The following is a 24,110-nucleotide window of genomic DNA, read 5'->3' as shown; positions in this document are numbered from 1 at the left end:
TCCCTACTCATCTACTACATTTGTTATATTTGTCAAATATCACTGTCTTATAGAACAAAATTATGTTCTATAATGAGGCCATCACATACATAGTAAATGACAAAGACAGAAAAATAGTTTATATTGGGTTCTTTGGTTTATATCTGAATATTAAAAGTTATAACAAGTAATACCATATTCAGCAGAATTTTCTCTAGGTAAGATTATCAAAAACTTTAGTATCCAGGTTAAATAATTGGCGTGTGTGTATGTTTTAACTGTTTCAAATCAAACCAAACATACAATTATTTAGATTACTATAAATCTATAAACTATAAATCTATAAAATTTAGCTTTTAGTTTGCCATAAACTAAAAGCTAAATCAAGGAAACATCATTCAATTGTACGATAGATATGGAAGGAAGAGGAAATATACATATAAAATATATATATACAAACAAATTATAGGACATGTAAAAACTTGTCTTACTCCATACATGAAGCCAACAAACATATGAAAAAATGCTCATTATCACTGGTCATTAGAGAAATGCAAATCAAAACTACATTGAGATACCATCTCACACCAGTTAGAATGGCGATCATTAAAAAATCTGGAGACAACAGATGCTGGAGAGGATGTGGAGAAATAGGAACACTTTTACACTGTTGGTGGGAGTGTAAATTAGTTCAACCATTTTGGAAGACAGTGTGGCGATTCCTCAAGGACCTAGAAATAGAAATTCCATTTGACCCAGCAATCCCATTACTGGGTATATATCCAAAGGATTATAAATCATTCTACTATAAGGACACATGCACACGAATGTTCATTGCAGCACTGTTTACAATAGCAAAGACCTGGAGCCAACCCAAATGCCCATCGATGATAGACTGGACAGGGAAAATGTGGCACATATACACCATGGAATATTATGCAGCCATCAAAAATGATGAGTTCGTGTCCTTTGTAGGGACATGGATGAACCTGGAAACCATCATTCTCAGCAAACTGACACAAGAACAGAAAATCAAACACTGCATGTTCTCACTCATAGGCGGGTGTTGAACAATGAGAACACATGGACACACAGAGGGGAGCATCACACACTGGGGTCTGTTGGGGAAAAATAGGGGAGGGACAGCGGGGGTGGGGAGTTGGGGAGAGATAGCATGGGGAGAAATGCCAGATATCGGTGAAGGGGAGGAAGGCAGCAAATCACACTGCCATGTGTGTACCTATGCAACAATCTTGCATGTTCTTCACAGGTACCCCAAAACCGAAAATGCAATTAAAAAAAACTTGTCTTCCTCAAAAATCTTTTATTTTTGAGATTTTTTTTCTCAAATTCAAATTTTCATGAAAAGTATATTTTGCATTTTCTGCTCAGTTTTGTTTTATATTTCCTTTTTAAAGAAAACATTACTTCCTTCATATTATGAGGATTGATGGATTTTTCCTCAAGAAGGGTAAAGTTTTAAAGATGATTGTTATGTATCTTAAACATAGAGTACAGGTTTTACATATAGTTTTTAAAAAATTATCTCTAGTTGAAACTGCTTTACAATATTAAGGAAATTAAAGATATTTCTTTCTTACTCCTATTCAAAAATAATTGTTTTTAGTTCACCACTTGGAATCTTCACCCAGTGAGTACATAATTTTAAACAGTTGTAATTATAATACATATATAATTTGGCCAGGCTCATCCCTGTAATCCCAGCTCTTTGGGAGGCCAAGATATGTGGATTGCTTGAGCCTAGTTCAAGACCAGCCTGAGCAACCTGGTGAAACTCCATCTCTACAAAAAACACAAAAATTAGTCAAGTGGTTGGGTGCCGTGGCTCACACTGGTAATCCCAGCACTTTGGGAGGCTGAGGTGGGCAGATCATGTGAGGTCAGGAGTTCGAGACCAGCCTGACCAACATGGAGAAACCCCATCTCTACTAAAAATACAAAATTAGCTGGGCATGGTGGCACATGCCTGTAATCCCAGCTACTCGGGAGGCTGAGGCAGGAGAATTGCTTGAACCCAGGAGGCAGAGACTGCAGTGAGCAGAGATTGTGCCACTGCACTCCAGCCTGGGCAACAGAGCAAGGCTCTGTCTCAAAAAAAAAAAAATATATATATATATATATATATATATTTTTTTTTTGGTTATTTTATAAATCCTTTTCTATATTATCTTGAATATCTATATAATATTCCTTGGATTTACTATGATTTTTTTCATTCCCCTACCACTGAACTTGTTTCCAGTTTTTTGCTATTAATATTATACTTAGTGTTCCAGTGAATATCTTCATACAAATATTTTTCTGCACAGAATTTCTTAGTTCTTTTGAGTTACATCATTTCAGTAAGTTCCCAGAAGTACAATTTATTGGCCAAACTCTATAAACCATTTTTCCTCTTTGGTTTTTGTTGCTGTTAAATACTTGATTATTTTCAGTTTGTTTATTAGTTACTTGTTTCTATGCTTAAATTCTATTGTGGTTGTATTTATTGGTAATAAAAAGTTGTGTGATTCTTACTGCCAGCTATTGAGTTTTGGGATACATGAATCCAGTTCTTCCAAAGTAAAGAACTGTCATAAAGCAGCAGGGCTAGAGGAAGTCCCCATAAATACTGTAGGAAGATTTTATAGGTTTCTGTGGGGATTCTGTAACTGTACAGTAAAAAAAAATCTGTTCTGCAGGAACTTAGGGTATAATATTCCCCTCACTTAGCAGGTAAGAAAAGGAAGCAACATAAAGAACAGTGTAAGGAAGTTACTGTTAAGAAATAAGTAAATCTATTAAATACTTAAGAAGTAGCAAGTTAAACTAAAAGCTTAAATGCTTAAAGCTGAAGAGCACATGTACTCTCATTGTCCCACAGCTTGATTCTTCCCAGAAAATAGATTGTTCTATTTTCTTTCCTATATGTGGTAGAAATTTGTAGCTAAGGAACTCATCCCTAGCCTTAAAAATACTATTTTTTCAATAAATAACTTGTTGCCTTTAATGTCACAACTGTCATGTAATTGTATTCAATATAGTATATTTATATATACAGAATGTATAGTTGCCAGCCCTAATTTATATGTGATTACTCACATATGGTAAAATAAGTCAAAATAAGTCAAAACAAAAACTATTCTAATCTCATTTATTAAAGCAAGAGACAAAGCTGTTTAATGATTATTTGGCTTGTACATAATTGGGTTTTATTTAAATACTGGTGGTTAAACTTTTATCTATGAAACTCTGAAAACATTCTCATTCACTTTTCCTGGATACTGCAGCATACTAGTTTTTTTTTTTCTTTTTTTTTTTTTTTTAAAGAAAACAGCTTCTCACCTTCAGTGGTGTATTTATAGGCAGATCACTGGAATATACCCTCTTACATCTGATTGTATAAGCATTACTTAAAATAGTACGAAGCTTATCATCATTCCACCCAGTGCAACTCCATATTCTGTCATCGTTTCCCACACTTTCCTAGATACTCAGTTTTAAGACCTTGGAATCATTTATGACTCTTAAACTGCTTCTCCTTCAATATCTATTTAATCTCTAGGTCTTAATTACAGTGTTTTCAGTGTCTCCCTCTCCACCCTTCCTTCCTGTTCTCCATTGGCACCACTTTAGTCCTGGGACTCATTACTCCTAGACCATTCCAACAGTCTTAATTGGTCGCCTTTCCTCCAGTCCCTCCCCATTTCATTGTGTCTCGCACACTACTTAAATACTTAACTGTTCAGCCCCACGTTTAAGATCCTCTGAAATCTGACCTTACCCACCTCCCAACTTCATTTCAGTAGTGCAAGAGAACCAGTCAAAATGGAGCTTTTTAACTGTTCCCTGTATGCACTGTCTGTATTGTCAGCTTCTGAGTGACACGAATTTTCCCCACCACTTTTCCTCCTAACCTGAGCCCAAACCTCTTATGCCTTCCTGTTTGCCCCAGCTAGCATTAATTGGCTACACTCCCCTTCATCAGGTGCTAGACATGCATGCTCCACTGTATTATCATTTACTTATTGTTTACTTGCCTGCATTAGGAGAATATAAACCCAAGATGGGCAAATGTTACATTTTAAATCTCTCTGTGTCCCCCACTGCCATAGTAGAAAATAGTAGACTAATAGTTGAGAAGATGGACTTTAAAAGTAACACAAACCTAGATGAATTCTGATTCTGCCACTTCCTGGCTATATGACCTTGAATAAGTTATTAAATTTCTGTTAGCACTGTGCAAAGTGAGCATGATTATAACCCTATCAAAGGGTTTTTGAAAGGATTAAATAAGACATATATATGTAATGTGCTTATCACAATACCTGATATGTAATAAATAAATGATGGTAATTATTATTGTAATTATGATCATGCTAACTGCTCAACGTTTGTCAGTCATAACATGATGCACTTCCAATAATTGTATAATTTGTCCCTTTTCACCAGTCAGGTGACCACATACATCATAATATAATAGTGTTAGGGGTTTTTCTTTTAGGCTATATGCAACTTGAATATGGAGTGTGTAATTTTTTATTGTTTAGCAATAAAAATTTACTCTTGGTTTATTCCCAGAAATTGCTCTACTTACTTATAGTCTAACCTATTGCAAAAAGAAAATGCAAACTTTGTGAAAACAAAACTTAAAAATAATTACCTTTCTTCTATACAGTTGTTGCTTCTATTCCAAGAAAGACAATTTTTGCAGCAGAAAATAATGTCTTCTCATACAGGGAGAGTAGACTCTGAAACTAAAAATACTTATAGAAAGTTCCAGAACTTAGAAAAGTGACCTTTTCACATGCTATATCAGGGACCGTATCACTTAAATGTAAATGAGTCCTTTTACAGAAATTAAAGTAGCTAATAAGAAATACAAATCTAAAGTTACTTTAAAAATTGCAGGCTAAGTACAAAACATTTTAAAACTTTCATCTTTTTGACAGCAAAGTGTTAGAATACAAGTATTGTAAGAGGAGCATTTAAAATTAACTGAAGAATGTTTTGTTCATAAATTAACAAAAAGGCAAATAAATTTAGCCTTAGAGTAAAAAAAACCATACCAGCACCCAAATAGTCATACACCAGGGTGTTCTGAAGACATTACTTTAGCAGCCATTTCCCAGAGGTAGCTGGGGCTTGCGGCACAACCAGATTTAAACAGAAGAATTGTAGGAGTTCCATGGTTGTACCAGCGCCATCAGTAGGAACATCTGACACAAAATGTATTCATTCCATGTAGAATTAGTCAGTATAATTTGTCTTCAGCTAATCTAGAATGAAAGATTTGGTTCCTTGTCACCTTTTTTCTGCCTTTTTCAATGATAAAGCATGTTTTAACAATCTTTTTATTTTTTAATAGGGATCATATGCGGTGGTCTAACGAAGAAGAAGCAGCAGCCAGAAAAAAAGTAAAGGAAAACTCAGCTGTGCGAGTCCTTCTGGAAAAGCAAGGTAGCCAACTGTGTGCTGTAGCTCCTGCTTTAGTCACTTTTCCTCCTCCTCATGTCATTGCTTCTGAGAGTTCTTAGCCTCTCCTGATGCCAGTCCACTTGTTCCACTTGGTAGAATTCCCAGTTATTCGAGCATAGTAGGACCAAAGTTAATGAAATTTGTATTCACCCTATAATTGTGTCTTTCAGTAGTCATATTATTGCTTTTTCTGGGAGATATACACATGGGTGTCATTTCAAACAAAATATGAAAACATAATTTTAAACTTTTCCACTTGCTGTGCTGCTTTTACCATGCTGTTATGCATTTTACTTGCTAGGAACTTTGAACAAATTTATAAACTTTGAGCAAAGACGATAAAGTCATATCAAAATGATGCTGCAGTTTTAGGATAAATATAAAGTTTCAGTAAGGATTGAAGGCAGTTTTCTTGAAGGCCTTTATATTTAAGTTAAATTTAGGTAAGATCTTGTCAACCTTCATAAATGGCTTTTTAAAAATTGGCCTGTGCTACCATAAAAAAAAACCTAGGGACTGGGAGCCGTGGTTCATGCCTATAATCCCAGCACTTTGGGAGGCAGAGGTGGGCAGATCACGAGTTCAAGAGATCCAGACCATCTTGGCCAACATGGTGAAACCCCATCTCTACTAAAAATACAAAAATTAGCTGGGCATGGTGGTGCACACCTGTAGTCCCAGCTACTCAGAAGGCTGAGACAGAAGAATGACTTGAACCCAGGTGGCAGAGGTTGCAGTGAGCTGAGATCACACCACTGCACTCCATGCTGGCAACAGAGTGAGACTCTGTCTCCAAAAAAAAAAAAAAAACCAACCAGGAAATGTTGATTCCACATTGTGGCTGTCATGAATAGAGCTGCAGTAGACATGGAAGTGCAGTTATCTCTTTGATATATACCTGTTAGTCATTTATACATCTTCTTTTGAGAAATATCTATTCAGTTGTTTTGCCTTTTTTTTTTTTTTTTTCTGACTCAAGGGTCTTGTTGCCCAGTCTGGAGGGCAGTGTGAGAGCATGGCTCACTACAGCTTTAATCTCCCTGGGTTCGGGTGATCCTCCTGCCTTAGCCCAGGGTGGTATCAAACTCCTCGGCCTCCTAGAGTGCTGGGATTACAGGAGTGAGCCACTGCCCCAACCTTGCCCGTTTTTTAATCTTGATTTTTTTTTTCTTTTTTTGCTATTGAGTTATTTGAGCTCCTTAATATATTCTGGTTATTAATCCCTTGTCAAATGGGTAGTTTGCAAATATTTTCTTCCATTCTGTGGGTTGTCTCTTCACTTTGTTGATTGTTTCATTGCTATACAGGAGCTTGTTAGTTTGATGTAATCCCATTTTCTATTTTTGCTTTGGTTGCCTGTGCTTTTGAAATCTTTACACAAATAACAAGCTAGACAAATAAAAATACTCCAATGTCCTGGAGCATTTCCCTCAATGTTTTCTTCTAGTAGTTTCATAATTTCAGGTCTTAGATTTAAGTCTTTAGTCCATTTTGATTTGATTTTTGTATATAGTAAATAAAAGTCTAGTTTCATTCTTTTGCAAATAGTTTTCCAGTTTTTCCAGCACCATTTATCAAAGAGACTGTCCATTCCCATTGTATGTTCTTGGTGCCTTTGTCAAAAATTAGTTGGTTGTAAATGCCTGGATTTACATCTAGGTTCTGTATTCTGTTCCATTAGTCAATGCGTCTGTTTTTATGCCAGTACCATGCTGATTTGGTTACCATAGCTTTGTAATATGTTTTGCAGTCAGGTAGTATGATGCCTCCAGCTTTGTTTTTTTTGTTTTTTTTTTTCTGAGATGGAGTTTTGTTCTGTTGCCCAGACTGGAATGCAGTGTTGTGATCTTGGCTCACTGTAGCCTCTGCCTCCCAGGTTCAAGCAATTCTCCTGCCTCAGCCTCTTGAGTAGCTGGGATTACAGGTGCCCACCACCACATCCAGCTAATTTTTGTGTTTTTAGTAGAGACAGAGTTTTGCCATGTTGGCCATGCTGGTCTTGAACTCCTCACTTCAAGTGATCTGCCCACCTCTGCCTGCCAAAGTACTGGGATTACAAGTGTGAGCTACTGTACCTGGCCTCAGCTTTGTTTATTTTGCTCAGGATTGCTTTGGCTATTCTGGATCTTTTGTGGTTCTGTAAAAATTTTAGGGGCCAGGCACAGTGGCTCACACTTGTAATCCCAACATTTTGGGAAGTCTAGATTGAAGGATTGCTTGAGCCCAGAAGTTCAAGACCAGCCTGGGCAATATGGCTAAAACCTGTCTCTACAAAAAATACAAAAATTAGCCAGACACTGTGGCTCACACCTGTAATCTCAGAACTTTGGGAGGCCAAGGCAGGTAAATCACCTGAGGTCAGGAGTATGAGACCAGCTGGCCAACATGGTGAAACCCAGTCTCTACTTAAAAAAAATAATAATAATTATATATATATATATATAAATTAGCCAGGCCTGGTGGCATGCACTTGTAATCCCAGCTACTTGGGAGGCTGAGGCTGGAGAATCACTTAAACCCAGAAGATGGAGGTTGCAGTGAGCCAAGATCGCACCACTATATTCCAGCCCAGGCAACAGAGCAAGACAATGTCTTAAAAAAAAAAAAAATACAAAAATTAATCAAGTATTGTGGTCATGCACCTGAAGTTCCGACTACTCAGGGGGCTGCAGCTGGAGGATTGTTTAAGCCCATGAGTTTGAGGCTGCAGTAAGCTATCATTGTGCCGTGCTCCAGACTGGGTTACAGAGTGAGAACCTGTCTCAAAAAAAAAGAAAAAAAAATTTCAGGATTTTGTTTTCTATTTCTATGAAGAATGTCGTAAGTATTTTGATTGGGATTGCATTGAATCTGTAAATTGCTTTGTGTAGAATTGTCATTTTAACAATATTAATTATTGGGACCTATCAGCATGGAATATCTTCCCATTTTTTGATGTCCTCTTTAATTTCTTTTATGAGTGTTTTATAGTTTTCCTTGTATAGGTGTTTCACTTATCTGATTAAATTGATTTCTAGGTATCTTATATTCTTTGTAGCTATTGTAAATGGAATTGCTTTCTTGATTTCTTTTTCAGATTGTCCACTGTTGGCATATTTAAATGCTACTGATTTTTGTGTGTTGATTTTGCATCCTGCAATTTTACTAAATTTATTAATTCTAACAGTCTTTTGGTGGAGTCTTTAGGTTTTTTAAGTATAAGATCATATTGTTGCCCAGGTGCAATAGCTCACGCCTGTAATCTCAACACTTTGGGGGATCCAGGTGGGCAGATCTTGAGGCCAGGAGTTCGAGACCAGCCTGGCCAACATGGCGAAACCCTGTCTCTACTAAAAATACAAAATGTAGCTGGGCATGGTAGTATATGCCTGTAGTCCCAGCTACTCAGGAGGCTGAGGTGGGATAATCACTTGAACCCAGGATGCAGAGGTTGCAGTGAGCCAAGATCACTTTCCCACCACTGCACTGTAGCCTGGGCAACAGAGTGAGACCCTGTCTCAAAAAAAAAAAAAAAAAAAATCATATTGTCTGTGAACAAGGCTAATTTGACTTCTTCCTTTCCAATTTGGCTGCCCTTTATTTCTTTTGCTTGCCTAATTTCTCTGGCCAGGACTTCCAGTATTATGTTGAATTAAAGTGGAAAAAGTGGGCATTCTTGTCTGTTGCAGATAGATGAATGGGTAAAGAAGATGTAGTATATATACACAATGGAATATTATTCAGCCATTAAAAAGTGAATGAAATCTTATCATTTGCGGCAACATGAACTGGAGGTCCTTATGTTAGGTGAAATAAGCCAAGCACAGAAAGACAAATATTGCATGTTTTCATCCATATGTGGGAGCTAAAACAGTGGATGTTATGAAAATAGAGAATAGATTGTTAATTACCAGAGGCCAGGAAGGGGTAGGGGGTGAAGAAAGATTGATTAATGGGTACAAATATACAGTTAGATAGAAGGAATAAGACCTCATGTTCAATAATCAGTAGGGTGACTAATTCACAATAACCTGCTAAACATTTCAAAATAGCTAGAAGAGGCCAGACAAGGTGGCTCCACACCTGTAATTTCAGCACTTTGGGAGGCTGAGATGGGTGGATCACCTGAGGTTAATGACAAGCATTGATAAGGCTTTGGAGAAATTGGAGCTCCTGTGTATTGTTGTTTGGATTGTAAAATGGTGTGGCTGCTATGGAAAACAGTATGGAAGTTCCAAAAAAAATAAATTAAAAATAGAACTGCTGTGTGACCCAGCAATCCCACCTCGGTTTATATGCAAAAGAATTGAAAGCAAAGTCTTAAAGAGATACTTGCACACCTATGTTCATAGCAGCACTGTTCACAATAGGCAAAAGATGGAAGCACCCTAAATGCCCATGATCAGATGAATGGTTAAAGCAAATGTGGTATATACATAAAATGGAATCGTATTCTGACTTAAACAGGAAAGAAATCCTGTCACATTCTACAACATGGATGAACCTTGAGGACATTATGCTAAGTGAAATAAGCTATCACAAAAAGACAAATACTGTATGATTCCACTTATGAGACATCTAAAGTAGTCAAATTCATAGAAAGAAAAATGGTGGTTATCAAGGACTAGAGAAAGGGGGGAAATATTAATTCCCTCTTAATCCTACTAATCTAATATAATTGTTTTTAGTTCACCATTTAGAACATTTACCCAATGTGTATATAATTTTAAGCAGTTGTCATTATAATACATAGTTTGGGGATCTACTTTTTTAACCTCATGTTATTTCATAAACACTTTTCCATAAAAGGGAGAGTTGTCATTTAATGGGTATATAGTTAATAGTCTGACAAGATAAAAATATCCTGGAGGTCTGTTTCACAGCAATACAAATATACTTTACTGAACTATACACTTTAAAATAGTTAAGATGGTAAATTTTATGTGGTTTTATCACAATAAAAAAAAAATGCACACTACAAACCAAAGAAGTTGGCCTGTGTCAGCTGGGCATGGTGGCTCAAGCCTGTAATCCCAGCACTTTGGGAGGCCGAGGCGGGCAGATCACGAGGTCAAGAGATTGAGACCATCCTGGCCAACGTGGTGAAACCCTGTCTCTACTAAAAAAAAACTACAAAAATTAGCTGGGTGTGGTGGAGCACGCCTGTAGTCCCAGCTACTTGGGAGGCTGCCGAGATTGTGCCACTGCACTCCAGCCTGGCAAAAGAGTGAGACTCTGTTTCAAAAAAAAAAAAAAAGTTGGCCTGTGTTGTCCTCATTGCATAGCTGGGAACCCACAGACACTTTGCCCAACTCCTATACTCTTCTCTATAGAATTTTCCTCCTTGTTTTTCTTAAAATGATTTCTCCCTTAGAACATGTTGGTTCTTTTTTTTTCTTTTTAAAAATAGTTTAAGTATAAAATAGACACAGAAATTTATACAATTGATAAATGAATTCTGACATAGTTCAATAAATTTTCACAAAGTGAACACACTTATATAAACATCACTCACATCAAGAAACAGAATATTACTATTAACCCAGAAGCTTCCATGTGCTCCTTCCCAATTACAGTACTCCCCCTGACCCCACCAATCCCACAAATGGTGGCCCTTAAGAGCCACTATTCTGGCTTCTAATACAATAGATTAGTTTTGCCACAATAACTTGGTTCTAGTCATCATTTTTTGGTCACCCTTGTGGGAACATTCGTGTAACTGTTAGATAAAGCAAGGTTCAGCAAACTATAGCCTATGGTCCAAATCCAGCCTGCTGCCTATTTTTGTTAATACTTTATTGGAACACAGACACACTCATTTGTTGACATACTGTCTATGACTACTTTTGAGCTATAGCCAGTGTTGATTTGTTGCAACAAAGAGTGTTGCAGCTGGCCCACAGAGACTAAAATACTATCTCACCCATTACAGAACAAGGTTTCCAACCCCTGAGATAGAATTTTGTTTCTTGATTGATGAGCTGTCCTGGAACTCCCCAGGGAAAGATGTTAGCATTCCTCTGTGTAAGCCAAGCATAGGGAAGATCACTAATCCCACTGATAGTTAACTATTGTTCTGGTGACTTTAGTCCACAAATTGAGGCTAAAGTTTGAAGCAAAGGTAGCTGGGGGGCCTGAGCTAATGAGACTGTCTTCATTAGCTGCCCTTAACTAGTAAAGAGGGCAGTGCCTACCTATCTTATCTTATGGTATCATTTGCTATTTCGTAGAGCCAATTCTCCATCCTCCTCCTAAGCTCCTTAATGTATCCTGGAGGGTGGACAAAAACAAAGAGCACCTGATCCACAGGGGCATCATTCTATTTTTATAAGCTTCAACCATGAAGTCCCTGAGTGGAATATGGCCAGGGAGTATTGGGGTTGGATTCGAGGGTGCATATCAGTGTCAGTACTGCTTACGAATCAGCCAACATTGCATTCCTTTGCAGGAACTCTGTCACTGTTTCTGAGGAAGTATAACTGCTTCTTTGCCAGCAGCTGCACAGACATATTTTCCACATTACTTAAGCTTCTGCTAGTGGCCACCTGGATGTGACAGACAGAGTCAAGCCTACACTGAATTAAAAGTTATCAGCCATCTTAATTCGTTTCCAGGAAGTTAAAAATTATCCACAATAAATTTCCTGATAATATGAAAAACTAAGGATTTTTTGTCCTATTTTTCAATATTTCCATTTAGAACATAAATAGATGAGCAGTGCTGATAATCTTCCCTTAAAGTGCTCTGTATATGACTGCCTATTTTGTCCTATTTATGTTAACAATGAACTTGAGTGAAGCTAATGAGAAAGTTATTTTAGGGCCTTGGAAACCACAGTAAAGGAAAATGACAGTTCTCATAGAACCGTAGTGTGACTGAAATAGAAAGGTGGTGACTGGCCTCTCTCTATAGAAGCAGGAAAGGCAGGCAGGAGAGGGTTGATGATACTACTTTAAAGCATTTGATTTGCTTATTAGTATGTCTAGTCTCTTTCCATGGAAGTTTTCTGACTGCTGTGGAGACACAGAACAAAAAATTCCATTTCAAAATGACTCAAAGAGGTAGGGGCTTCTGCTAGGTCCCCTCTGCATCCCCTCTGTAACACTATTCGGTGTGGTGGGCTTCATACCTGTCAGGTGACCACTGCAGAGAGAAGGAACACATTATGGGGATGACCATCTTATCACATGTAAGCAAAGGCACACGGAGCAGTAACTGAGGCTGCCCAGAGGGTGGCAAAGGAAGAATGCTTTTGTTCTGAGGAACCATATTGAGTGACAGAACGTTACAGTGAGAGCCACCCAGTGCAGTTTCTGTTAGGGATCACAGACCTGCCAGTCTCCAGCACCCTGGATGAGGCTTCGGTTAATGTCTCTGATGAATATGAGTCAAGGCAAATGGATTGTTTAAAAGCTGTACTTTCAAACACTGTGAGAACCCACAGAAAGCTGTGACCTGGCTCTTTGGCAAGTGCCTCTGTGAACCACCATCTTTTCTTACCTAGGAGAGTCCTAAGTCTTTGAAAGAGCCAGTGTTCTCCCATCACAGAGTTCTATATGCAGATTATTATACAGCAGGAGCTGTATAATATTGTATAATTCTATATGCAGTTATATGTATATATTTAATGTACATGTACATATGCAAATACGTACATATGCAGATATATGTATATATTTGATGTACATGTACATATGTAAAATACATGTACATATGTAAATATATGTATAATTCTATATGCAGATGATTATACAGCAGGAGCACTGTTTGCCGATATTATCTCACTTTATTTTAATGCAACTGGGAGGAAATACTGGTTGTTCTCCCATGCTAGCCAACTCTCTGGCACAATTCTTTTGGTCTCTGTGTGTCTCAGGCTCTCCTGTCACTCCCATTTCCCATTGCTCACATATTGTCTCAGCTGTTGGTGAGAACTGAAATCAAGAAACACTCTCACAATCTGAAAGTAAGAAATTATGCATAACAAATCATAGTCATTTGCTGCAGGATGGTTGACATTTCATTTCTGTGATTAAAATGTATATGGCATCTAGGACCGGATGCAGTGGCTCACATCTGTAATCCCAACACTTTGGGAAACCAAGGTGGGAGGATCACTTGAGCCCAGAAATTTGAGACCAGCCTGAGCAGCAGTGAGACCCTATTTCTACAAAAAATTTAAAAGTTAACCAGGCATGGTTGGTTGTGCCTGTAGTCCCAGCTACTTGGGAGGCTGAGATGGGAGGATCACTTAAGCCCAGGAGGTCAAGGCTGCAGTGAGCTGTGATTGCACCACTGCACTCCAAGCTGGGTGCAGAGTAAGCCCTTGTCTAAAAAAAAAAAAAACAAAAATGAAAAACTAGCATCCAGGCCCTCCTTTCTTTCAATAAGATTGCCCAGATTAATGATTTTTAATTACACATTTCCCTTTCGTGATTTCTTTTCAATTTTACTACAGCTCAGATTTCTTTTTTCTTTTCTTTTTTTTTTTTTTGAGATGGAGTTTCGCTCTTGTTACCCAGGCTAGAGTGCAATGGCACGATCTCGGCTCACCGCAACCTCTGCCTCCTGGGTTCTGGCAATTCTCCTGCCTCAGCCTCCTGAGTAGCTGGGATTACACGCACGCGCCACCATGCCCAGCTAATTTATGTATTTTTAGTAGAGACGGGGTTTCACCATGTTGACCAGGATGGTCTTGATCTCTTGACCTCATGATCCACCTGCCTCAGCCTCCCAAAGTGCTGGGATTACAGGTGTGAGCCACCACGCCTGGCCTTCAGATTTCTTTTAAAAGCAAATTAATTCAGAAAAATGGAAGATACATTTGACAATTTTTGAGTTAACATAATTAAACATAATTATATTTTCTAATTTCCTAAAAAAAAAATCTCCAGTGTGTCCTATCTCAGCTATTTAGCAAATGTAATGGGTCTTTTAAACTGAATAACAAAAGCAGCTGCTATTTTTACTTTTAAATATCCTGTAAATAATAACTATCTACCTATGGAAAGTCATCTATGTCAATCAAAAGAATGTGTCTCACTATGCTTCGTGAACACCTTACCATTGAGAGGATGTTCTATGTGAAATAAAAAACAGAGTTTTGTGCTTATAAATTTAGGTTATTTGTTTATAAGTTGACTTTGGTTGTTTAAAATTTTATGCAGTGCTCTTAGAAACCTACTTTTAATTTCACAAGTTTAAGAGTTTTATTAGACAGTGAATTTTCTCATTGATGTATGGAAATTTCCAACTTTGAGAGCTCAGGTATTTGCGTAATTGATGTGCAAAAATAACTTTAAGTTGCTTTTTGTTACATGGCAACTTAGAATAAATTTTCATAATTCATATTAATCATATTATATGTGTCATACATAAATGGTTTAATTCAATTTCTTAGTTGTGAGTTCAGTGTGATTCAGAATGAATTCTGAATATTTAAGGATGGTTAGTGTGCATATTTTTTCTTTCCCTCGGCAGTATTGAATTTAATAAGTGAATAATTGAGAAGTTGCTTCATCAGGCTGTAAACAGATCGCTACATCCCTCTTACTGCCACTGGCATAAAGCAATTAACTCTGAATCACCAGCCTAGGAAAGAAAAAAGAAAAAAAATTTTCCTTCAAGAAAAATTCATCATTAATGCACCTGTTTATAAGGTCAGTTAGACAAGATAAAGACAGGGCAGATTTCTCCACACTGTTACTTTATCATTACTGACCTGCCTTACCAGCAGCTTGATACTGAATTTTTTGGTCAGAGCAGAACTCCTCCAACTCCTCTGTTAACACAGATACTCTTGCAGTTCAGGAAATTAAATCATACACTGAAGGTGTTTGTTGTCTCATAATCATAATTATGATGATTGACCAAGCTGTGGGGTCTCAGAAGCTCTCACACATTACTGGGAGCTATGAAGTTGCCAGCATTGATTGGAGAAGCTGCTGAAAGCCAAATTCCGATCTTACAGGCAGCTGGCAAAAAGAAGAAAAGAAAAAGTTAAAAAAAAAAAGAGAGAGAGAAAAAAAAAAGCCAACTTCTAGCCACTGGTGCTGCTTCTCTGTTTTGTTTCCATCCCACAAACCTATCTATTCTCATAGAGTGTTTAATGTTCCTATTGCTCATCATTTCATCATATAACTTTGCACAGTTTATATTTCTTGTAATTCAAAGTATGCAGTTTAATTATGTATTTCTGCTGTCTTAATGAAGGGTAACTCCAATCAGCATTATTTTTACAATGTATTTATGCTGATTGTAAGCCACACTGAGGTTTTAATTTCAACTTAATACTTCATAATTGAGAAGAAAGTACAAATCAGAAAAGCAGAGATGATTTTCAGAGTTATTTTGGAGGGGATTCATACTGACTGTGTGTTAGGGAAGTAGTGTAGTGTAATGGGTGAGAGCATGGGCGTTAGAGTTTAGCAGACGTGACTACTCTTTCTGGCTGGGTGACCTTGGGGAAATTCTTTATTCCCTCTGACATTGAATTTTTTTTCTCTGCAATTGGAATAATAAAATCTATCTGAGAGATACTGCTAGGATTAAATAGGGGAAAAAAAAATCCAAGTAAAGCATTTGACATAGTGTGTAGCCCATAGTAAACATTTAATATGTGTTATTGTTATTTTTAATGCTACTGTTAATGGTATAATTTATGTAATTATCTGATTTATTTTCTCCTAATTCCTGAGTGGGAAGTAGTTGAAAAAGGCTTGAAAATATGTATATTAGCAAACCCTGGCTATCATTTACTAATAGTAATCAAGTTATTTTTATAGATTACATAGGCTAGAGTTGAATTTAGATGCTTGACATGTTTGGTTTCTGAACCAGATTGCAGTCACATCACTATAGATTCATTTTCTCTTTAAATTGCAAAAATTAAAACAGTAGTACAGACTCATGTTTAAAACAGCAATCTGATCCAAGATTTTGTAGTTTGTAGAACTGATAATGTTTAATGTTCTCCATAAATTCATGGGGCTTAATAGGAAAGTACACAGAATTTTTAGAGCTTAAACAGACTTTAGAGATACTACTGTAATTCAAACTCTTGATCAAATGAGGAAACTCTGTAGGCAATTTGAATGAAGAATTCAGCTAAGATTCTTTATCTTTGTATGAGAAGTAGATACAGCTTTGCAAAAGAAAGAAGTACCTAATAATGATTAAATTGTTATCGTTGCTTCAGATTTTCATCTGATTGTTATGAATGCCTATCAAATAAATTTTAGAGCTGCCATCAATGTATATACTATTCTGTGTATTTTCTCTTAATATTATTATCCTGTATTTATTTGTTTATTTTTATTTATCTTTTTGAGATGGAGTTTCACTCTTGTTACCCAGGCTGGAGTGCGATGGCGTGATCCCAGCTCACCGCAATCTCCACTTCCCAGGTTCAAGCAGTTCTCCTGCCTCAGACTCCCGAGTAACTGGGATTACAGGCATGAGCCACCACGCCCTTGCTCATTCCCATGTTGTTGGGCATTTGAGTTTTCCCCACTTTTTCCTAATATAAATAGAACTGCTCGCCAGGTGTGGTGGCTCACGCCTATAATCCCAGCACTTTGGGAGGCTGAGGTGGGCAGATCACGAGGTCAAGAGATCAAGACCATCCTGTCCAACATGGTGAAACCCCGTCTCTACTAAAAAATACAAATATTAGCTGGATGCGGTGGTACGTGCCTGTAGCCCCAGCTACTCAGGAGGCTGAGGCAGGAGAGTTGCTTGAACCCTGGAGGCAGAGGTTGCAGTGAGCTGAGATTGTGCCACTGTACTCCAGCCTGGTGCCTGGTGACAGAGCAAGACTTTGTCTCAATAAATAAATAGAACTGCTATACACATTTTTTTTAAAGTAGAGACAGGGTCTTGCTTTGTTGTCCAAGCTCGTCTTGAATTCTAAGCTTCAAGCAGTCCTCATGCCTGGCCTTCCAAAGTGTTGGGATTACAGGCCTGAACCACCATGCCCGGCCGCTATGCATGTCTTTTATTAGGTTACTCCCCTGCAATTCCCCTACCCCAGTTAATTCCTAGAGGGATATTCCCACAAATTAATCAAGATATAGTATTACAGTACATTCTAGTTACTGGTAATTAGGCTTAAACTCACTTCACATGTAGCTTGATATTTTAAACTCAAATACTAGACATTTCACTAAATATGGGTCTTCTTAGGTGGCTGCTTTTTGTTAGGCAGAAAATCTTTTAACTGCATGGAATGAGTTATAAAAGGTAAAGAAAGGAAGGAAGACTTGAGAAGACCCTGGGGAAATTTGACTCTTTTATAATTTCTCCTGAGTCTGATTTTCAGTGTTATTTGTTTTCTTACACAGTATATCAGGCACACTCCAATTTTTTAAAGTGGAGACATAACAAAGTTGTTGAAAAATAAGGAAAAAAGGTAGAGATAGAACTATTTAAAAGACAAATGTATAGGTTAGATTAACCATAGATAGGTTTCTCTCCATTAGTGCAGAGGTGAGCATGTTTTGGACTTAACATCACATAATTCTTTTGTTACAGAGATCTACTTTCATTTCTCAGATGTTAAATACAGATGGGAGTTTCAGTCTTTATAGCAGTCCTGCTTCGAGATACAATTCAGCCTTGATGGGAAGGAAGTCTTGTGGCCAGATGGGTGGAGATCCATGTACAAGGCCATAAAGATAAAATTGGAAAGAAGAAAATTAAAACTATAAGGGCCTCAGGACCATGTAGTAAATTCACATGGATCAAAATTCAAATGAAATTGAATTTTGATTTGAATCTCCTTCCCAACTGTGGTCCCCAGCCACTCCTTTCCTCTCCCTAGAGGCAAACAGTATTACTGATTATGTAATTGTTCTTCCAGAATTATTTCATACATTCTACAAGTAAGAGAGAGAGAGAGTGTGTGTGTGTGTGTGTGTACATGAATGTTTCTATGTAACCATACACATGTATTTTCATATTTTAATGAGTGGTTACAGAATATAGATACTGTTATATACCTTGCTTTTTCACCTAACACCAAATCTTGGAAATTATTCTGTATTCCTAGAAAGAACACTTTTGCATTCTTTGAAAGCACTTTAAAAATGGCATGTGTCTACAGCAGGTTAAAGTAATTCTAATGCATGGATTAAGCCTATTACATAATAGCACTCAAGAAATTGTTATTTCCTGTAGCACCCCAAGAATACGGAAAAGAAAAGGAGCGGGGAAGGAATGTGCTAGGCACAGTGGCTCACGCCTATAATCCCAATATTGGGAGGCCAAGGCACATAGATCACTTGAGGTCAGAAGTTCGAAACCAACTTGGCCCACATAGTGAAACGCTGTCTCTACTGAAAATGCAAAAAAAAAAAAAAAGAAAAAGGAATGTTTGTTGATTAAATGAGGGAGAGAGTGAATTGCTTTATTTATTTAAGGTGCAAATAGGAAGAGGCAGAAAGCTAAAAATTACCTGAAGCTCTGAGATTGTTGACCTAACCCTGACTCTAGGATGGCATCATAAAATGCATATTTGTTTTAAGAGCATCAGAAATTTTCTTTAAGGCTTCATGTTGGGAGATGTCAGTAGGAAGAGATGCCTTGGAGGTTGGAGGAAGAATGGAGTTATGGGATGGCCTTCAGACTCCAAGAGTCAGGAGACATGGCCACCATTTCACTGTGATAGGGCTCTAGGACTTGGAACAAGTGGGTTTAGGTCCTTTTTTCAAATGCAAAAAGGGGGGTTGGAGTAAATTATTCCAATGGACCCTTTTAGCTCTTAAATTATGTTGTGTATAATTGTGAAATTTCCTGTCTGATCACCAATTTGCACATTTATTATGCTGAAATTGTATTTGTAAATACGTTAAAAATGAGATGTCCTTTCTTTTTTATTTTTAATTATTTATTTTTGAGACAGGGTCTCACAGTGTCACCCAGGCTGGAGAGTGGCACAATCATTGCTCATTGCAACCTCAAACTCTTGGGCTCAAGCACTCCTGCCCCAGCCTCCTAAGAACTACAGGGCATGAGCCACTGCACCAGGCTTGTCCTTTTCCTTTTTTTTTTTTTTTTTTTTGAGATGGAATCTTGCTCTGTCACCCAGACTGGAGTGCAATGGCACGATCCCTGCTCACTGCAACTTCCTCCTCCTGAGTTCAAGCAGTTCTCCTGCGTCAGCCTCCTGAGTAGCTGCAATTACAGGTGTCCACCACCACACACATCTAATTTTTGTGTTTTTAGTAGAGATGGGGTTTCAACATGTTGACCAGGCTGGTCTTGAACTCCTGACCTCAAGTGATCCACCCATCTCATCCTCCCAAAGTGCTGGGATTACAGGTGTGAGTCACTGCGCCCAGCCCTCATCCTTTCTTTATGATAATAAAAAAACCACACAGGTTATTGGTAACAATGTGATTGTTAAGATAACAAAATTAGACTGTTAGAAATTGTTTGCAATGATTATATTCCTCACAAAAATTTATTGGCTAAACTGTTAAGATAGAAGCAGATTTACATGGGTAGGACTAAATATCGCACACACTGACACAGTTTGAGAGAATTAAAGCTCTGTATTTTTAACCTTTTATCAGATAGATTAAGATATTATAATATTAAAGTTATTCACTAGTAAATATAATTGTTATAAATGATAATGTATATATGTTTAGCAATATTTAATTATCAAGATAGTAGCTAAAGGTAAATATAATTCATAGTAAAATCTTTTTTCTTCTTCTTTATTTTAGTTAAGTTTGAGAGAGAAGCTAGTAAATACTGGGACACATTTTACAAGATTCATAAGAATAAGTTTTTCAAGGATCGTAATTGGCTGTTGAGGGAATTTCCTGAAATTCTTCCATTTGATCAAAAAACTGAAGAGAAGGCAAGAGAATCATCATGGGATCATGTAAAAACTAGTGCTACAAATTGTTTCTCAAGAATGCACTGTCCTACTGTGCCTGAAGAAAAAAGTCATTATGTGAAGAGTTCTGGCTCTTCAGAAGGTCAAAGCAAAACAGAATCTGATTTTTCCAACCTAGACTCTGAAAAACACAAAAAAGGACCTATGAAGACTGAATTGTTTCCTGGTAGCAATGCCAGTTTCAGGATACTAGAGGTACTGTGTTCAAGGGACAAAAATGGGAGGTGACATTTAATAATATGAAAATGTATATTCTGTATTATTTTATTAATAATACAGATTTTTTGGTGGAAAACTATCAAATCTAAATAAGCATTCAGTATACTTTTGTGCATAAATAATATTTAAGGGACTCATGTCTTTAATCAGTCAAGTTTTAAGCTTGGCCGGGCGTGGTAGCTCAAGCCTGTAATCCCAGCACTTTGGGAGGCCGAGGCGGGCGGATCACGAGGTCAAGAGATCCAGACCATCCTGGTCAACATGGTGAAACCCCGTCTCTACTAAAAATACAAAAAAAAAATTAGCTGGGCATGGTGGCGCGTGCCTGTAATCCCAGCTACTCAGGAGGCTGAGGCAGGAGAATTGCCTGAACCCGGGAGGCGGAGGTTGCGGTGAGCCGAGATCGCGCCATTGCACTCCAGCCTGGGTAATAAGAGTGAAACTCCGTCTCCAAAAAAAAAAAAAAAAAAAAAAGTTTTAATCTTGTGGTTTAAATTTGGTTTTGTTGCTTTTTTAAAAAAAATTGTCTGTTTTCATTTTAATCTGAGGGCGGTTTTAAGTACCAATTAAGTTTTGGCCTTAATTTTTACTCTGTTTGTTATTACCCCTTTTTAGGTGAAATGGAAATAAGTGAGATATATAATTTGCGATAATCTCGTGTAGACCTTGGTCTTTTATTTTTAAAACTAAACCCTGTCTTTCTGATTATAAAGGCAATGTATATTGATTAGAGAGAATTTGCTAATGAGGAGATAAATTATCAACAATCCTACAAACAAAGGATTTAACCACAATTAACATTTTACTGACCTCCTTTTTCTTCGTTTTTTTTTTTTTTTTTTTTTTTTTTTGAGATGCAGTTTTGTTCTTGTTGCCCAGGTTAGAGTGCAATGGTGCCATCTTGGTTCACTGCAATTTCTGCCTCCTGGGTTTAAGCCGTTCTGCCTCAACCTCCAGAGTAGCTGGGTTAACAGGCTCCCGCCACCACACACAGCTAATTTTTTTGTATTTTTAGTAGAGACAGGCTTTCGCCATGTTGGCCAGGCTGGTTTTGAACTCCTGGCCTCAGGTGATCCACCCACCTCAGACTCCCAATGTGCTGGGATTACAGGCATGAGCCACCGTGCCTGGCTGACCTTTTTCTTCTTTTGTTTATATACTGTACATGTATTTTGGGTTTTGTTTGTTTCTATTTAACATGGTATCATAAGCAGTTTTCACTGTCTTTAAAAATTCTCTATAAATACTTTCATGGCTATAAAATACGTGGAGTACTATAGTTTTACTTATCTATTTTCACACTACTGGACATTTTAATTGTTTTCAGATTTTCTGAACCAAATGTCTTTGGGTATAGACTTTAGCTGCATTTTCTTTTATTGTTTTAGGTTAGATTTTCTAGTTCATAATTTATGAAGCTTTTTAATAGTCTTAAAATATATTGCCCAGTTGCTTTCCAAGAAGTTGTACTAATACCATTCCATGATGGTATATGTCTGTTTCATCACACCCTTATTGAATGAAATATTCTTAATGTTTTCCACTTTGTTAGACAAAAATTATACCTTGTTTTAATATGCATTTCTTTGATTACTAAGTAGGTCACATACTTCTACAAATGTTTAGAATATTTTGTACTTTTGTGTTCTGTCCATTTATTTTCTCTACTTATCCATTTTTTTTCTAATGAGTCCTGCCCTTTATCATATTTATTGCAGGTTTTTTCACAGTGTTTTGTTATTTTTTAATTTGGTTTATTTTGGGTTTTGGTGTGTAAAAATTTTAAATGTTTCCATAGTCCGATTTCTTAGTGTTATTCCTTTAATTTATTTCATTGCTTTTGTGTTTAGAAAACTCTGCTGTACCCAGAGATCCAATGTTTCTAATCATGTTTTTTAATAGAAAATCTGACATCGGTGACAAAAATTTAACCTTGCTTTTTTGATATTTGCTTGTTCTTTTGATTTTAGGTTGGTTGTGGAGCTGGAAATAGTGTTTTTCCAATTTTGAACACTTTGCAGTGAGTTTTTGAGTTTTTTTCCTTCAGAATTTTACATATTTATGGAATGTTGAGAAATTCTGGGAAAATACTGTTATGTGTATGCCAATACACAAAATACTGTTATGTGTATACGAACAATGGCTCAAGCAGTTTTCCAAAGAAATGTCTTAACCAACTGTCTACTTTCATGTGAACTGGGAATTACTCTGAAAATAGTGTTTCATAGCCACGGGTTGTCCACCATTGTTTTGAAGTAATTTTTTTTTTTTTTTTTTTTTCTGGAGACCGTGTTTCACTCTTGTTGCCTAGGCTAGAGTGCAACGGCACGATCTCGAATCGCCACAACCTCCGCGTCCCGGATTCAAGCGATTCTGCTGCCTCAGCCTCCCCAGTAGCTGGGATTACATGCATGCGCCACCATGCCCAGCTAATTTTGTATTTTTAGTAGAGACAGGGTTTCTCCATGTTAGTCAGGCTTGTCTCGAACTCCCAACCTCAGGTGATTCACCCTCCTCAGCCTCCCAAAGTGCTGGGATTACAGGTGTGAGCCACCACACCCGGCCTTTTGAAGTAATTCTTTAAGCTTGTGTATATATGGGTGAGAGGATAAAAAAAAGAGGAAGTGAACCAGGCGTGGTGGCTCACGCCTGTAATCCCAGCACTCAGGGAGGCTGAGGCAGATGGATCACCTGAGGTCGGGAGTTCGAGACCAGAGTGACCAACATGGTGAAACCCCACTTCTATCAAAAATACAAAATTAGCCTAGCATGGTAGCACATCTCCATAATCCCAGCTGCTTGGGAGGCTGAGGCAGGAGAATTGCTTGAACGTGGGAGGCGGATGTTGCAGTGAGCCGGGACTGCACCATTGCACTCCTGTCTGGGCAACAAGTATGAAACTCCATCTCCAAAAAAAACAAAAACAAAAAAAACAAAGAGGAAGCGATTTCATCCTTCCACTGAGCTGTGGACTGCTATACTTCAGAGATTGTTTACTCCTCCTGGATACTTAGATGTCATTTTACACATAGAGAATTGAATTTAAAGCTTACAACTTAACCTTCATTTCATCATCTCTCTGAAGCAACACCCTGTGTAAGATGTTTGCATGCCAAATCATTGTGTCTAGGCTTAAAATTGTTTGGACGTAGCAGCAACCAATCCTACTACTCAAAAAAGCAGAGGTCAGTTATAGCAACAGAGATGTGCTCCAGGCTCGCCCTTCCTGTTCACCATTTCACCTCTGTCTTTTACTGTTTCCATGATGAAGACACAAAACTCTTCAAACACCTTTTATCTATGGCCAATCTGCCAAGCTCTATTCTTTAAGTTTACACAATAGCGTTCACATTATTTTTCCACTATAAAACCAGCATTAGCACATTGCAGAACATTTCTATTAGAGGAAAAGGGGAGGGAGGGAATCAGTCATCATCCCTATCATCCTAACATAGCCACCGACAAAATTTTTGTTTTAATTCCTTTCAGTTTTCATGCATATTTTTAAATGATGTGATCTTCTAAACTATTCATTATGAAAATTTAAAAG

The 24,110-nt window shown here is 37.5% G+C and overlaps 1 protein-coding gene across 6 annotated transcripts in view; it reads left to right on the top strand.

Moving 5' to 3' along the window:
* Nucleotides 1-24,110, top strand: part of METTL8 (methyltransferase 8, tRNA N3-cytidine) — a 99,488-nt gene that overhangs the window by 57,924 nt on the left and 17,454 nt on the right. For all 6 annotated transcript variants that reach the window (XR_010341475.1, XR_010341474.1, XM_064373378.1 and 3 more), the window contains exons 3-5: nt 5,348-5,439; nt 20,166-20,536; nt 22,531-22,580. Coding sequence is in view for 4 of the 6 variants with exons in the window: in XM_064373378.1 (XP_064229448.1) it covers nt 5,348-5,439; nt 20,166-20,536; nt 22,531-22,580 (513 nt within the window). In the remaining 2 variants the exon portion in view is untranslated. The remainder of the gene's footprint in view (nt 1-5,347; nt 5,440-20,165; nt 20,537-22,530; nt 22,581-24,110) is intronic.

Source organism: Aotus nancymaae, unplaced genomic scaffold (assembly GCF_030222135.1).
Source record: "Aotus nancymaae isolate 86718 unplaced genomic scaffold, 86718_ANA_hifiasm-v0.15.2.pri h1tg000008l, whole genome shotgun sequence".
In the NCBI taxonomy this organism is placed as follows: domain Eukaryota; kingdom Metazoa; phylum Chordata; class Mammalia; order Primates; family Aotidae; genus Aotus; species Aotus nancymaae.
The sequence above is the reverse complement of the archived record's forward strand: the minus strand, read 5'-3'. Positions and strand labels throughout refer to the sequence as shown.